Consider the following 18,292-nt stretch of genomic DNA (forward strand, 5'->3'; position numbering starts at 1 on the left):
AAACAATTCAAACGAGAAAACTAACGGCCTTATTTATGTAAAAAAATGAACGAAAAACAAATATTTGACATATAAACAAACGACAACCACTGAATTACAGGCTCCTGACTTGGGACAGGCACATGCATAAATAATGTGGCGGGGTTAAACATGTTAGCGGGATCCCAACCCTCCCCCTAACATGAGACAGTGGTATAACAGTACAACATAAGAAAGAACTATAAAAATCAGTTGAAAAAGGCTTAACTCATCAGATAGACAAAAAATACAAGTGGAAGACTTACAAAGGCAAGCTCATAACTTGAGACAGGTGCAAAAAATCAGCAGGGTTAAACACATTTTGTTAATCTCAACCCTCACCCTAAACTGTAGCTAAAGTAGAAAAACAACCACACAACAATATGCACAGTAAAATTCAATTTAAAATAAGTCGTAGTCCAATATCAGAATAGGTTACAACAGAATTGACTAATCATTACATATAAAAAAAAATCAACAACTTATCTTTGATATACTAAGTTGTGCAGATAATTTAGGATTTTATATGTATTATTTTTGTATTTTTAGATGACTATGGAGTACAGTGTTAAAAGACAAAAGGTTGGAAGAGATGTCACTTTAAGTGTTACTTCGGATCCAAATTCTTTCATATTTTTAGTCGCTATTGACAAAGGCTCTCAACTTTTAAAAGCGCCAAACGACATAACGTTTCAACAGGTAGGTGAAATAAAGTCCAAGACAAACAGTGTCATATAGAATTAATAAAATAATTTGTGAATTATGTAAAGTTTGGCTTACAATCTTGAATTTTTAACCAATTAAATTTAAGTAAAAAGTAAAAGCACAATAATACTGAACTCCGAGGAAAATTCAAATAGGAAAGTCCAAAATCAAATGGCAAATTCAAAAGTCCAAAGACATCAAACGAATGGATAACAACTGTCATATTCCTGACTTGGTACAGGCATTTTCTAACGTAGAAAATGGTGGATTGAACCTGGTTTTAAAGCTAGCTAACGCTCTCACTTGTATGAAAGTCGCATCAAATACCATTATATTGACAACGACGTGTGAACAAAACAAACAATTCAGGTAAAAATGTCACAAATAGGGGTAAATAGTCTTATTTGGTAGGTCACATTCGTGAAAAGGGAACAGGATTGTAGTTACGACATACGGAACATATCCGATATCATCTGTGAATTGGATATTCCATAATGGTCAACCAACTCGTGATGTCGTCTGTAAAATTTAAAAAGTGATGATTTCAACTTCATCATTAAGAGATAATTTGAATTGAAGATTACGACATCAATATTTATGTCAGTATTGGTGACACAAACACTATTTCAATATTTGGCATAATAAAAATTAAGTTATTAATTAGACACAGCAACATGAATAAAGGCAACAGTAGTATACCCTGTTCGAAAGTCATACATCGATGGAGAGAAAACAAATCCGGGTTACAAACTGAAGGAAACACATCAATCATACGAGATAAAACAACGGAACAATAAAGACAAAAAACATAAATTAAAAGTGCAACCAAAACCAAAGATAATGTAACGCACACCAAGCAGATATTTAAAATAAGAACTGCCATTTTCTTGACTTGGCACAGAACATTTCAAGAAAAAATGATGGGTTGACTATAAAAGCTACAGTACACTTATTACATAATATTCTCTACTAAACCAGATAGTCGATTACTGAACCAAACAGGAACAAACTGTTGCTTACGTAATTTTGATATAATTTGATTGACTGTAGGAATGTATTATTTTCAAGTCTGACTGAATTCCTGATACCGTGGATTTATTTATTTTCGTGGGTATCGATTTTCGTGAATTAAGGAAAACTAGCATGTTTGTCGATGTTTACTTTCCGGTTTTAGCCGTAGTATGCATACAAACCTATAGAACATTTGTCATTCTTAGAACATTTGATTTCGTGGTTCACCTGTACCCACAAAATCCACGAAAATTGATATCAAACGAATAAAATTAATCTACGTTGTTTAATGACATGGCATATTTGATTAGGAACTTGCCGTTTTGAATTTTCCTCACAGTTAAGTATTTTTGTGATTTTTCTTTTTCTTAGTAAATACAACATATCAATTACAACATATGACCTGGGGGAAAAATCATAGCAGTGGACAATATCAGTACAATGTCTTTTTTGTTTAGGTCAAGGAAGGGATAATGGAGTTTGATACAAGAGAGGAAAGAGATGGTAATAGCCCTTATCCTGGTCCAATTATGTTTCGGAAGAAAAGATTTGCTGTTGAGAATTTTTATCGTGGTATATCAGCGAATGAAATTTTAGAGGTAATTTCAATAATACATGTTGTCAAAAAGTCAAACTAGTTATAATCCGTAGACTAATGAATTTTTAATTTAACGTTTCCAAATCAAATGCATTCTGGGTAGTTTTTTCAAAAGTGTACACCAAAACGTTGCGATTGTCTGAAAACGTCTAAAACAATGAAATTCAACCAATATTGTGACGTTATTTTCATTTTGGGTTAAGAATAATGAAATTATCCATAGTCCTTTAGATTCTTAAAAGGCCAATTTTTCAGCTCCTTTTCTCTTAAGTTGCTACTTTAGATATATCGACTATTAACTTAAATTTTTAATGAAAAAGAATAATACATTTTTTTTAAATATTAACGTATTTGTATTCATTAAATGCAACAATATTTTCAATTTCCAACAAAATTCAATACTGACAGGACGGTGTCACTTACCTGTCAAAAGAGAAAACAATGGATATAAGTCATCAAAAAATGTCCTGTAACAGTTAATTATTTATTTAACATGACTATATGATTTGTCAAATCACTCCATATTTATTTCCTAAATCAAATGGGTTGTTTAACTAGAATGTCATATATCTTTCTACCAAACCTCTAGTTTTGGTGTAAATGCTATCGTTTAAAAAGTAATGAAGTTTCTTTCTTGCATGTTTTGCACCATAACCAACACTATTCATCTTAAAATACAAGACCTAATGTTTTGTGAAATTGGGCTATCAACGAAATACTCCTTTCTAACAGATAATGTTTACTGAAACTTGAATTATAAGTTATCTTTCTCAATTATAACCCGATGCTGGGTAAATTGATCGTATTGTGAGATTAAATCATTTTGTCGAAAGATTTGAACCGACCAACAGAAGAACATGTTTTATTTCAATGCGACAGAATGATAAATATAAAACAACATCAGGAATGCAGATATCTCGTAAAAGGGAATGACGATAACCAAACAATGTTAGAAATTCATAAGTTGAAGCAATTGAAACAAAATCATGACAAAACGAGCAATGATCTTAAAACAAACAATAATCTACAAAATACTGCATTTGAAACTAGAATGTACAACACGAACCACAACAAACCCAACAAACCCGAGGGATCTCAAATGATCAGGAAAGGTTAGCATAGACTGGTCCTCTCCCTTGCAACATACGGGTATCTCAGATACCTTTGTTGGATCTGTCATAGTCAAACAGATAAAGAACAGAGAACTAGTCTAGGGTCATAAGATCTTGCACTTTCGTGTTGTAAATAAGCAAGTGCAACTACTTTCTGTGGATAATTCGCCTGTGGCTTCATTGTTTTAGCAGTTTATTGTTACACTACATAACTGTCAATATTTTGTCTCAGATAGACAACTTGAACACAGAGAACAGATTTTAGCTATTTTATTTAAACTTGTTAATTAACAACAACAATTATGTTAATTTGATAGAAAAAACTTCAGCGCAACAAGTTTATTTTTAATATAAAATACGAAAGTTATCAAGGCATTATATTTAAAATATCGTATTGCACTGACGTGCATTTGTTTATATGTTTTTAGACTGTCGGTATAGTATATATGACAGATGCACATGTAGCTGAAACCAATGATGGTAAGATCTTTTTAATCAGGCTTTATTAATCATCTTTTATAATCACAAGAGCTTTTTAATATTTTTCACGTCTATGGCATATTTGTGGCTTTTTTATGGCTCAAATCATACTAATCATTGACTGGGGGCTATATTTGTGTATCTATTTCACAGAAGCTTAAGTATAAATGTATATACTTTTCTACTGTCTACATCTAATACAATTAACAGTAATAAGAAAAGCTTGTTAGGTTTGAATTTTAATTACAAATTGACCTTTCCTATTATCAGATAAAAAGTACTCACTGTGATGAGCCAAATGTTTCTTTTGAATACTTTCTTTCTTCCGTGGGTAAGATTCTAGAACATATTGGAATGGAACACTTTAAACGAGTTGAAATACTTTAAAACAATTAAAAACAACAAACAACCTTCCAACCTTACAAAGAATAAACACCTAATTGCTATTTATTCCACTCCGAATAAGTTCCAAAATTACACAACTATTTCATCCAGTTGAAGCTATCTGGGACCCTGTTTAAACAATTCACCATGCATGATAGTTTTTAATGAGACCTGTTTAAACAACCGTAAATACGTCAAACAAAATATTTTTTTACTTCAATTTTAATTTCGAAAAAAGTGGATCATACTATATCAAAGTTTCTTTAAGATCACTTTCTCAAGTTTTTCTCCCTCAGCTCACTACTGATGACCTCCATTTTTCGGCCGGTGACCCAAACAGGAAGTTATATAAATGACTGTTTATCCCGGAATGGACTAAAGAACGATATGGTGTATTTTTATAAGAGTGAATATTTTTTCTCCAACCTGTAATAAACATATTCTTGAAATGACAAGTTATAAGAGCAAATATCATTTGAAATATTTAAATTCTTTTGGTAAGTTAAATCAAGGATCAAACAGTAGCTGTAGTATATATTCTCTTTGAATAAACTTTCGGAAGGTTCATCTTACTTATACAGTTAACAACCCAAATGAAAAAATCGTATTATTGGTTTATCATATAAACTGCAATATATAATGTCAAATGAAAGGATTGGAAATGTTCCTTTGTCCATTTTGATACTATACTTTACTCTATTTGATGAACCCTTTTCTAAGAATACTCCTTTATATCGGAATGGACTCGGTCAAATGTTAAAACTGCGAGACCAGGGGTTAAATTCATAAAAGTTGTGATCAGAGCACAAAAATGATGCTCGAAACATAACATCCAGCATTCTGATTGGTTGATTTTGGAGTACGAGTACAAAAAAACTGAGTTAAAAATTTTATGACTTCAAGGCTTAAAAAGAAATTTATATTTGTTATTATAGTATGCAACTATATAACATTTTTTGAAGTCTTGTAATCATCTGCAGGTGGGAATTATTATTTATATGAAGATGATGATCTAGTCGCTGATATGCCAAATAATGTCCAAGGAGAACAAATCCAATCAGATTTATCGAATAAAGTTCGTAATTTTTTTCCGGAATCTTGGATCTGGTTGAATGTTGTTGCAGGGTATGATAACCAAAATCTTCAAATCTAAGTTAAATCTGGCTGCAAAAGTAATGATCATTCGTAGTCTGTTTCAGCATGTTTTAATTTGGTCAAATTATTCCAAATATATGGGATTGTGCATTGTGTAATAGTTCTATGGTAAAACTTTATGTATTCTTGTCATTACCTTTTGCTTATGTGCCTTGTCTATATGCCTTTTTGTGTTTCCTTGTTACATATAACGTGGTTCTGTACTTATACATCCCGTCATTGTGTTATTGTGCTATAGTAATTTTTGTATTCTTGTCTTTCATATTTGCAAATGTTCTTTGCTATATGCCATTTTTGTGTTTCTTTGTTACATATGATGTGACTCTTTACTTTTACATCCCGTTATTGTGCTATAGTAAATTTTAATATTCTTGTCTTTCATTTTTGCTAAGGTGCTTTGTCTATATGATGTTTTGTGTTTCTTTGTTACATATGACCCGGCTCTGTACTTGAACATCCCGTCATTGTGCTATAGTATTTTTTTTGGTTTTCTTGTCTTTCATTTTTACTAAAGTGCTTTCTTGATATGGCTTTTTGTGTTTCTTTGTTTCATATTTGTTTGTTTTAAAGTGATTGAGAATATGGTGCAGTGTTACCTAAAAAGCATGCTACACATGCTTCAAGTCAAATGTCTACGAACACACATGCTTCAAGTCAAATGTCTACGAACACACATGCTTCAAGTCAAATGTCTACGAACACACATGCTTCAAGTCAAATATCTACGAACACACATGCTTCAAGTCAAATGTCTACGAACACACATGCTTCAAGTCAAATGTCTACGAACACACATGCTTCAAGTCAAATGTCTACGAACACACATGCTTCAAGTCAAATGTCTACGAATACATATGCTACAACTCAACTGTCTATTAACATATATGCTACAACTGTTTATGAATACACATGCTTCAACTCAACTGTCAACGAACCCACATGCTTCAACTCAGTTGTCAACGAACACACATACTTCAAGTCAAATGTCTATGAACACATATTCTTCAACTCAGCTGTAATTGAACACACATGCTTTAAGTTAACTGTCTACGAACAAACATGCTTCAACTCAAATGTCTTTGAACAAACATTCTACAACTCAACTGTCTTCAAAAACCCAAATGTTGATAAGCACATGTTTTTTCAATGACCATTGATATTTTTCTCCTTTGAAAAAGCCCTTTCTCATACAAGATATCTTTACTTGTTTGTCAATGATATAATTTGAAGATATTCATAAATAAGTGACTAGTAGCTACTTACAACTTACTTGGTATCTAAGCTTTATATTCCCTATAACATTTGGCATGAGGTCGGGTATTGGTTATATGTCAGTTTTACTGTCTACTATTATTTGATTTTTCGTGTTATATGTCTCATTATACATTACAACTACGATAACTAAAGAGTAAACCTTAAACTAATTCGGATTCATTTATTTGCGCAAAAAGATTGCCTTTTCTTGGATATGGGATCTCGTAGTTTTCACAAAGTCTGCATTTAACATGATACAAATTTGTATTTCGTTGAACATTTGAATTCGTCATAAAAAATAAATCACAAAAAACTGAACTCCGAGAAAATTTTAAAACGAAAAGTCCCTAATCAAAAGGTTAAAATTAAATGATAAAAGACATCAAAAGAATGGATAACAACTGTCATAAACCAAGAAAATGGGTAACTAATGAATAATAATGAATCATCAGTAACATAGATTGGTTTGTATATTTACCCAAAACACGTAGCACATATTGTCTGACTCAAAGAACATACAAAAACATATTTAAATATGAAATGTTACCTACACAACTAAAACACTGAGAATTTACGTTACACCAAACCTATACTTGTATTGCTGTTTATGTACACAACTTTACAGCAACCAATTCATACATCGGGGTTAACCATTACATTTCTTTGTCAAACATACAATATTTGATGCAATTTATGTGTATAATGGATGGAATGTGACCATTGCAAACTTTATAAATAGTCCAATTTTTAATACTTCCTCCCAATACAAAGTTTAAAAAATTAAAATAATACGAAATATACGAAATATACTGAAAGAAAGTACGTTGGCATTCTTTACAATCAACATTTATTAAGTTCAGATAAAAGATAAAGTGAATAGGTTCTTGTGACAGTGTTCAGAAGATCTTAAGATACTTATAGAAAAATGTCGCCCTTATGTTGTGATAAAATGATTGTAAGGTAAACGCTGACGTGTTTTGCTGTGGTTCAGAAGTGTTTCTCGTTTCTCCTTTTTTATATTAATTAGATCTTTGGTTTTCCTGTTTGAATAGTTTTACGCTAGGCATTTGGATGCCCTTAATTATAGCTTGCTGTTCGCGGTGAGCCAAGGCTAAGTGTTGAAGGTCGTTCTTTGGCCGATTATAGTTTACTTTTTACTAATTGTGACTTGGATGGAAATTTGTTTCATTGGCACCCATACCACATCTTCTAATCTCTATGTTCGTTTGTTTGGGTTCATCTGACCTAAGCCGTTTTTAAATAGATCCCAAAAATGTGACGTTTATGTAATATCTGCACATGTTGTTCGATTTTTTTTTATTTATCTGAGCTACATTCAACATTCAAATCATAATATCTTAAACATGTGCGATATTTCAGTGTGTACTCAAATGTTGTAGCTTTTTTTTAAATCAGACTGTATTACATGTAGTCCCCTTCAGACGAAGTACATTATAAGTAAATTATAAATAAAAGGGACACGTTTTGCAGTATGATGGAATAATTTAAGCATCAGTGGCTACCCTCGATTCTATCTAACCATGAACTGTGATAGCTGCACTCACCTGTCATATTCTTTGTATTCGTCTTTTATCTGCACTAATTACACAGTAGCTTTATAGTATCTTGTAATAAGCTTGTTTTGGTTTTGCAACTTCTAGATATTCAGTATATTCATATATCTTATCTTTGAGAGCAAGTTTTTAACTAATTTTGATATTTGCATTTTTAAATTAACAAGATTCATGTAGCTTTAATAATTTTGAAAGATCTTTAAAGATCGTGCTAAAATGTAACATGCACTCTAAAATTTCGATTTTAAGAAGTTTAATGTTGAATGCATAACGTCATTCACCAATAACAGTCTTAGAGTGTAAGCTATATTGCATTCACCTTTTCCGTTCGCCAATCATTTCGTCTAACAAAGATATCTGTCTTACTTTGTCCATGTACTACTAAACAAAATGACTTTATGTTTGGTCAGAATCACTTTTCGGTTCTGTGAGACAGATACTTCCTGTTTGCCGATACGTTGATATTCGAAAATATTTAATGAAATTTCTAAATTTCACTGCACATTTCTTCTGTATCACTTAACAGAATGACTCTTTCTGTAATATCTAAGATTTTGTTTAACTTTTTTCAGAAACCTACTTCCTTTTTTCGATAACTTAAATCACAAATGAATATATTTTTAGCACAACAACGTGTGCATTCTTATTTTTTTCTTGATATGTTGTTTTTTTTTTTATGTTCAATAAAACAGCTTTGTAAATTTTACCTTCTGCTTTATCAACCTTTTGATCGATCGAAATTTTTGATCTGATGAAGGCAATTTGGTAGTTTTAGTGTATTATGTAAATGAAATATTAGACATAATCTATTTGATTAATCAATAACAAAAGGTGACATACACTTGTTAAGTTTTGATTATTCACAAATCTTTACGCCCTTTACATTTACATAGATTATATCATGTATGACATGGTTCAAGAAGCTGCTGGAATACCTAATCTTGCAAACAAGGTAAACGATGAAAAAATACCAACAGAATCAGAATCATCAAACAATGTTCGTAAAAACTTTCCAGAATCTTGGATCTGGTTGAATGAAGTTACAGGGTGAGATAAGAGTACATGTTACACAATCCAAGTTCAAATATGGCTGCAAAAGTAAACTATTGACGTGTTTTATTTACCATTTAAACAGTTTAGATATATGCTATACAATATTTTTGGGATTAAAATGAAAAAAAGAGTGACAATTATCACAAGTGGATATCTCTCTGTAGAAATTCAAAGAGGCCATTTATAGGCCAATACGCTTATATGATGATTTTCTGAAATCAATACATTTCGTTAAAAGTAGAATGTGACGATACGCTATGTTAGTCGTGTTGCAATTACTTTCAAGATGAAGACACTGAATATTTCCTGGTTTGTTTTATGTAGAAGAACTTATAATTGATACGAACAGTTAATATACATGGAACTTATTTATATTGTCCCGGATTCAGTGTTCAGGAAGGCACTTCTAAAGTTCATCCTCGGATCAACTAGCAAAAGAAGGTTATAGCATTATGGATGGTAGTTTTTGTCCAACCAGTTTTCTTTTATCGTGCTTAAAGATCAAATCATAGCAAATTATAAAGCGCTGACACAAAATAATCTTTGTGAAAAATGCCGGTGACAATATATTTGTACCTTTCCTTACAAAATTCCATGCATATAAATGATAATCTAGCTACAGTGTTGGTAACGGCGTTAACTATTAATATGAACTTTCAGGCGTCGTAAGGTAGAGGACAGTATGGTCGTTATAGTATGGTCGTTATCTGGTTTACAGTTGCCGTATTGTCTGAAATAACTGTTTGGCATATCACTGTTTTTTGGGACGTTTCGACCCCGAGGGTATCACCAGTCAAGTAGACAGAACGTCGATGTTACTCAAAATTTTGAATTTTTCAAAAAACTAAGGATTTTCTTATCACAGGCATAGATTACCTTAACCGTATTTGACACAACTTTTTGAATTTTGGATCCTCAATGGTCTTCAACTTTGTACGTGTTTGGCTTTATAAATATTTTGATATGAGCGTCATTGATGAGTCTTATGTAGACGAAACGCGCGTCTGGCGTACTAAATTATAATCCTGGTACCTTTGATAACTATTTACACCACTGGGTCGATGCCACTGCTGGTGGACGTTTCGTCCCCGAGGGTATCACCAGCCCAGTAGTCAACACTTCGGTGTTGACATGAATATCAATAATGTGGTCATTTTAATAAATTTCCTGTTACAAAATTTTGAATTTTAAAAAAAACTAAGGATTTTCTTATCACAGGCATAGATTACCTTAGCCGTATTTGACACAACTTTTTGAATTTTGGATCCTCAATGCTCTTCAACTTTGTACGTGTTTGGCTTTATAAATATTTTGATATGAGCGTCACTGATGAGTCTTATGTAGACGAAACGCGCGTCTGGCGTACTAAATTATAATCCTGGTACCTTTGATAACTATTGACATGCATATCAATTATATGGTCATTTTTGAGGAAAGACGGCTTCCTATGGGGTTGACCAGCGTGACATCCCCTCACGTCATTCATCTTGTTCAGTAAGGGTGGACCCCCCCTCCCCCAACAACAACAAATCTTACTGAGATTGATGAAACGGAGACACACACATTAATAGATTGACTTTTTTACACATTTTCCTTCTGTGTCTCGAAATATTATCGTATCTTGAGCTCTTCTTGACACTATTTATGTTTCTTTTACAATCCGGAAAAATCAGTATGACAGGATATTCTAAATATATCCACCCGTCCCTCATTTAATAGTGACGTCATTGTTGGAATGCCATACCACGCAGAAGCAGGGATATCCTCCACCGGTTATTTAAATCAGTTTTTATTTTAACCAAACTTGGCCACAATCATCATTGGGGTATCTAGTTCAAAAATTGTGTCTAGTAACCCCGCCAACAAACCAAGATGGTCGCCATGGATAAAAATAGAACATAGGGGTAAAATGCAGTTTTTGGCTTATAACTCAAAAACCAAAGCATTTAGAGCAAATCTGACGTGGGATAAAATTGTTTATCAGGTAAAGATCTATCTGCCCTGAAATTTTCAGATGAATCTGACATTCCGTTGTTAGGTTGCTGCCCCTGAATTGGTAATTTTAAGGAAATTTTGCTGTTTTTGGTTATTATCTTGAATATTATTTTAGATAGAGATAAACTGTAAACAGCAATAATGTTCAGCAATGAAATAAGTCAACATGACCAAAATGGTCAGCTGACCACTTTAGGAGTTATTGCCCATTATAGCTAATTTTTAACAATTTTTCGTAAATCTTAGTTATCTTTTAGAAAAATCTTCTCCTCTGAAACTGCTCGGCCAAATTAGTTGAAACTTGGCCGCAATCATCATTGGGGTATCTAGTTTGAAAATTGTGTCCGATGATCCGGCCAATCAACCAAGATGGCCGCCACGTCTCAAAATAGAACATAGGGGTAAAATGCAGTTTTTGGCTTATAACTCAAAAACCAAAGCATTAAGAGTAAATCTGACACGAAGTAAAATTGTTGATCAGGTCAAGATCTATCTGCCCTGGAATTTCCATATGAATTGGATCATCGGTTGTTAGGTTGCTGCCCCTGAATTGGTAATTTGGAGTAAATTTTGCTGTTTTTTTTTTGTAATTATCTTGAATTTTATTATAGATAGTGATAAACTGTAAACAGCAATAATGTACAGCAAAGTAAGAACTAAAAATAAGTCAACATGACCAAAATAGTCAATTGACCCCCTAAGGAGTTATTGCCCTTCATAGTAAATTTTTAATAATTTTCACAAAATTTGTAGATTTTCACCACAGAAACTACTGTTATAGATAGAGATAATTGTAAGCAGCAAAAATGTTTAGTTAAGTAAGATCTACAAACACATCACCATCACCAAAACACAATTTTGACATGAATCCATCTGTGTACAATGTTTAATATTAACATAGACCAAGGTGAGCGACACAGGCTCTTTACAGCCTCTAGTTTTGTGTTCCTTTGGTGTTTTTTTTTTTTTTTTTTTTTTATCAAATTTGACCTTATTGAAATTGATAATTGAAGTACATATTGTGCTGCATTGATCCTTAAATTTGCAATATTAAATACAATCGTAATCAGTAAAAGAGGCGAGACATGTCACTGTGTACAGTGTTGTACTAGCATTAAGATGTTGTGTCTGTTACAGGATATCAGGATAGGTTCTTCCTTTTTATTTATGCTTAATGATTAAATTCAAAACTTTGAATATTTATAAGGACACTAACATATCTTTTACAATCTTTCTGTAAATTACAAGCCTAGTATTCTTTGATGAGTTTTTATATTGCTATGGTAAGCAGAAAGAAACAGATAATATCCCTTCTTTAATTTGATTTTTCGAGTAATGGGAGATATTCACTAACATATTTCATGGAATGTATACGTAGTCTTATGTTTGTACGAAATATTAGCGCATGATCATTTAAAAGCATTATATCATGCTTGCTTTTATGCAGACTTTAAATTATAATATGCTTATTAAAACTTGATATAACATTTTCAGCTGAGTCAGATTAGAAATAGTCTACCTTCATGTATTAATTATTTAAAAGAGAATTGGATTAAGACCTGAAAATAAGCTTTTATTCTAAAAAGCTCTTTTATAAGAATTGATTATTATTAATATGTTAATGCGGGATTCACACATTGCCGATTATTGCTTCCGTTTAAGATCAGACAGCAATGAGACACGAAAAAGTATAAAAGTCAGATTACTCTCCTCAATTGTCTGGAATGTCCTATCATTGTCTGAAAGCAGTCGTTTAATTTTGTAACAGATTCCTACGGTTCGGGAATGGTCCGGATACGGGAATGGTCCGGATAGTTCGGCGAAGCACCCCGACAGCCGATTTTGGCTAGTCGGATTACAAGCGTGACTATGTCGTGACAGATTCTGCTATATCGGATCAAATCCTAAAAATGTTTGTGTTTTCTGGACGGTGTCCTGTGGAAAGAGTAATGATTTGGATAATTTTCATTGCAGTTTTTCTGCCGATTGAGTCCAGATTGCATCCAAATCTTTTCGATTGCGAACCGTCTTTGCCGAAACCGTTCCGGAACAGTCCCGTTATTAATACGAAATAAGTCAATGATACCCACGTCAGAGTCCGGACAATTACAGAATACAATACGACTGAGACCAGACAAAGCCGTTTGCAATGCGATAGAGCGGATCGTGATAGGATTACGTTCCGACAGTAACTGATCATTCCAAATAAGCCGACAGTTTTGGAACGGATGACTTCCGTAAGCGTCGGTTCACTGTCTGATCTCTGTCGGATTATATTCGGTAAAATCGGGACACAGTTGTGACAGAATCAGTCGATTTTTACCATGCGATACAAATCGGATTAGAAGCGGGTTCAGAACGGGATTATCGGCACAAATTCGCTTGGAAACTGTTTAATATTGACGCAATCTGAACAATATCTGATTGTTGTCGTGATTAATAATCTTTTTTTACAAATTTTAATTAAAGTTTGAATTTCCATCCACGATTAAGAGGATTTTGATCAGACTTTTGACAAATTTTATTCGGGAATGGTCCTGTCAAGGACGGCAGTAAAATTCGTGAATGTGTGACCCCAGCTTAAAGAAGAAATAATTTACAAATTAAAAATATTATAATAACTTTATTTGAACTATTTTTTTTTTAGCATTTGATGTTTCTTTAACGCCTTTATCTAAAAATATTTTATAGTAATACGTCAATTTACTTCATCCATGTAATATCTGAAGTATTTGATATTCAGTGTATTTTTTTTATAATTACATTATAATTAATTTCAAACTTGATAAACACCAATTTAAAAAAAAAATAGGACAGAAAAAATAAAAATAACAACTATAGGAATGTCATATTCACTTGTTTTGATTTGACGTACAAGCAAGAACATAAATAGCTGCAATATGTCCCAGATTAATATGCCATGTATGTGTATATATAGATTTAAATGAGATCATGTTTGCCAAGCCTGGAATTGCACCTATTCAAAGAAATGATAAAGAAGGAAACATACCAGTAGAATCAGTATCAACTAACAAAGTTCGTAAAAACTTTCCTGAATCTTGGATCTGGTTGAATGACGTAACAGGGTGAGACAGAGCAACAGAATATAAAATTCAAATTTAAATCTGGCTGCAAATGTGATCTATGGCTGTTAAATTGTATTTTCGAATTGTTAATATCAATGCAATATAATATTTAGACCATGAACAAAAAAAATACAGAGAAATGAATCGCAAGAAAAAAAATAATTCTGAAAACTTGTTTACTATTTAATTCAGTGTCGGATGTTGTACTGGATTAAATACATTCAGATTCAAAGCTTTATGCAAGTCAGGAAAATTACAGTTGTTAGCTATTCGTTTGATGTGTTTGAGCTTTGGATTTTGCCATTTGAATCGGGACTTTCTGTTTTGAATTATCCTCGGCGCTCGGTATTTTTGTGATTTTATGTTTTGTGATCTTTTGCTGTAATAGTTCATAATTTGTTCAAAAGATCCTTCAATCCTTGTTGCTTCACAATGTATTCATAAAGTTTTAAGCATTATGTTTTCTGCCCTTTATCGGTTATACTATTAAGGTTCATAATTTGGTCAAAATAATGTTCTTCTTCTTTTTCTTCTTCTTCCGAATACGGGAGTAGACTTCTTTGTAAGAGTGTTAAACATCCCGGAACCTGTTTAGAACCTTCGATGTCTGAAAATGTATTTATGAAGTTTAAAGCATTATATTTTGCAATCCTTTATCGATAGAGCTATAATGGTTCAATTTTTTTCAAAAGATTGATCCAATCGTAGATGCTGCAGAATGTATCTATGAAATTAAGAGGGTATGGCTTGATCTTTCGGTCATGCTGTAATTATTCCTATTTTTGTCAAAAGATTATTTAAATATAAGATGCCACAAAATGTATTTATAACCATTTATGAACTTAAACCATTATATTTTGCTTCCATCTACCTGAAATGCTGAAATATGGTGCAATGATTCATAATTTGTTCAAAAGATTAAAACATTCGTGGTCTTCGGTTGATATTTGCTCTATGGGAGAGTTATTGTCTCTTCTTCCACATTTCAATTCTTAATTTAAATCAATTTTTAGAGGCCACAAAATGCATTTATGAAGAACTAGGTATGCTTGTCTGAAGCTTGTATTTGATTTGGTTAAGTACTTTTTCAATTTCTGCTGTAGTTTATTTCACAAATTTTAATATGATGTTGGCCATGCTGATGGATACCCAAGGATTGATGCTTGAAATGAAATGCACAGCGTCTAAATTAACATTTGTGTTTGATTGAATACATTAAATCAGAATATATGAGTAAAATCGAAATTGAACATGTAGTATTAGTATAACGTTTAGAATTCTTGTTTTAAGATGATTATTTGGTCTCTATATTTCTATTGCTCTGATCTAATATAAACAGTTGCTTAGTGTTCTGTTCACATAAATTGAGAAATATCTTATGCAAGTCAAGAATATGACAGTTGTTATGTATTCGCTTGATGTGTTTGAGGTTTCGATTTTGCCATTTGAATAAGGACTTTCCGTTTAAAATTTTCCTCAGCGATCATAGTTAATGAGTTTACTTTTTCTGCCTACGGCTGTAATCTACTTTTTTGGTCGGATTGTTGTCTCTTTGACATGTTCCAGATTTCCAATTCTCAATTGTTACGGATGTAGTATTAGTAGAACGTTTAGAATTCTTGTTTTAAGATGATTATTTGGTCTCTCTATTTCTATTACTCTATAAACAGTTGCTTAATATTCTGTTCACTTAAATTGAGAAATATCTTACACCATTTACATTCAGTCCTGGAGAAGATCACCAAGTTGAGGTTTTCTTGTAAAGAAAGAAAGACCTATCTACATGTATGTCTGCAGTTGTTGATCAAACTGAAACTGACTTTATTGTTCAGTTTATGCATTTTTCGTCATTACTTAAAAATTCTAGAACTTTTTATATCCGGGTTTCTACAATGTGTTTTCGTTTGTAAACCATTAAAAGATCTAAATTGAGTAGTACAGGATTCTATAAGCTTCTCTTGCCTCGTGATACTTCTTTTCTGTTCTTCGTCATATAATTGAAAACATTATTAAAACAACTGATACCATTGGATTCCAAAGTGCAATTTATAAAGAGAAAAATACAACAACTTTATTATTTAGCGAGATACCAGATCTAAAGGGGGAGGGGGTTGTGATCAATGTAAAATAGTGCTTGTCGTAGTCAAAACCTCGTTTGGTGTGTTCTTGTGTCATATCTTTATAAGTTTTTGTTGGGGTTGTGTTTAAAAATGTTATGTTGGTGACTGATGATAGATTGCATTGGAAAGTTTCCGTCTACTTAATCAATTTTAGATTTACATAGACATTTTTAACTCTTTATAGTTTAAAATGAGTGTAGACTGTATTTTGGACATAATTTTAGTCCTCCTTTTGTTATGGTCGTCCTCACGTTTTCTAGATATAAATCTGCGAGTTTGTTTAGCCAAACTTAAAAACCTTGTTTAATATTGAACGAACATGTAGTTTAAACTACAAAGATTATGAGCATATTCTCATCAAACGCAAATAAGGAATTGTCTTGCTTAATGTTTTAAGATAATGGTTTTGAGTAATTGCTTCAGATCATATTGATTTAAATTTGAATTTGTTTCTAAAAACGAATTCATAGGACATGAATGCTTCCATTACACATACTTTAAAGAGGTGAATTGTTCCTTTTTTAACCTTGGGTCACAGCAAATTTCTGTCAAATTATACTCCCCTATAAGATCTGTATGCTTCATTTAAACTATTGCACTCTACGAACATTATTGTTACAATCAGGGATAGAGATGGTACAAATTGAAATGGACCGAGATAAGGTCAGTTTAAAAAGAGACCAGGTAAATGAAGCTGGAAGCATGGAACCAAACAATCAGGTTCGAAAAAGTTTTCCTGAAACATGGATATGGATAGATGATTCGACTGGGTAAATATACCAAAGTGTTTATGTTATTCCTGTTTTATGTACTCGTTTGATTGAACAATTAACACGAGAAAACTGAATGTCAATTGTACTGTAATAAACGTGTACGTGGTTAGGAGTAACCATCCCCTTTAGTTGCCACATGACAAGCCTCATTTTGAATTGATTTGTGTAGATCATTGTGGTTCAGAGGTGATTTTTTACTGAAAGTAATAGTCATATATTAGATATTCGCATTAGATGATACAATCTCGCATTGTTTTCATGGGGGTATTGTTTATTAAGTCATATTTAAGTATTACCTTGATTCTGGATTTTATGTATGTCATTTTGCAGTTCTGTGTTACAAATATTTACGGTTAGATGTAAAATCAATTAAGCGAATCACCATGTATGCTATTCCTTTGTCTTGAAATCAAAAATGACAAATGTGCATGCTTTTTTAGCTCACCTGGTCAAAAGGGCCAAGTGAGCTTTTCTCATCACTTTGCGTCTGTCGTCCGGCGTCCGTAAACTTTTACAAAAATTGTCCATTTTCGCTCATTATTTTGAAAATTATTATAGATAGAAATAAACTGTAAACAGCAATAATGTTCAGCTAAGAAAGATATAAAAATAAGCCAACATGATCAAAATGGTCAGTTGACCCCTTAAGGAGTTATTGCCCTTAATAGTCATTTTTTACCAATTTTTCGTAAATTTTGTAATCTTTTACAAAAATCTTCTCCTCTGAAACTACTGGGCCAAATTTAACCAAACTTGACTACAATCATCATTGGGTTATCTAGTTTAAAAATTGTGTCCGGTGACCCGCCAAAATAATCGAGATGGCCGCCATGGCTAAAAATAGAACATATGGGTAAAATGTATATTTTGGCTTCTAACACTGAAACCAAAGTATTTAGAGCATATCTGACATGAGGTAAAATTGTTAATTAGGCCATGATCTATTTGCCCTGAAATTTTCAGATGAATCAGAC

At 32.3% G+C, this 18,292-nt stretch overlaps 1 protein-coding gene across 4 annotated transcripts in view; it reads left to right on the forward strand.

Moving 5' to 3' along the window:
- LOC134720791 (alpha-2-macroglobulin-like protein 1) overlaps positions 1–18,292 on the forward strand; it is a 300,001-nt gene that overhangs the window by 252,330 nt on the left and 29,379 nt on the right. For 2 of the 4 annotated variants that reach the window (XM_063583299.1, XM_063583302.1), the window contains 4 exons: positions 568–717; positions 2,193–2,333; positions 3,873–3,924; positions 9,185–9,338. In XM_063583299.1, the coding sequence (XP_063439369.1) occupies positions 568–717; positions 2,193–2,333; positions 3,873–3,924; positions 9,185–9,338 (497 nt within the window). Of the gene's footprint in view, positions 1–567; positions 718–2,192; positions 2,334–3,872; positions 3,925–9,184; positions 9,339–14,277; positions 14,426–17,170; positions 17,316–18,292 lie in introns of all 4 variants that reach the window. The other 2 variants (XM_063583300.1, XM_063583301.1) reach the window with 2 other exon arrangements.

This window comes from Mytilus trossulus, chromosome 6, assembly GCF_036588685.1.
Source record: "Mytilus trossulus isolate FHL-02 chromosome 6, PNRI_Mtr1.1.1.hap1, whole genome shotgun sequence".
Taxonomy (NCBI): domain Eukaryota; kingdom Metazoa; phylum Mollusca; class Bivalvia; order Mytilida; family Mytilidae; genus Mytilus; species Mytilus trossulus.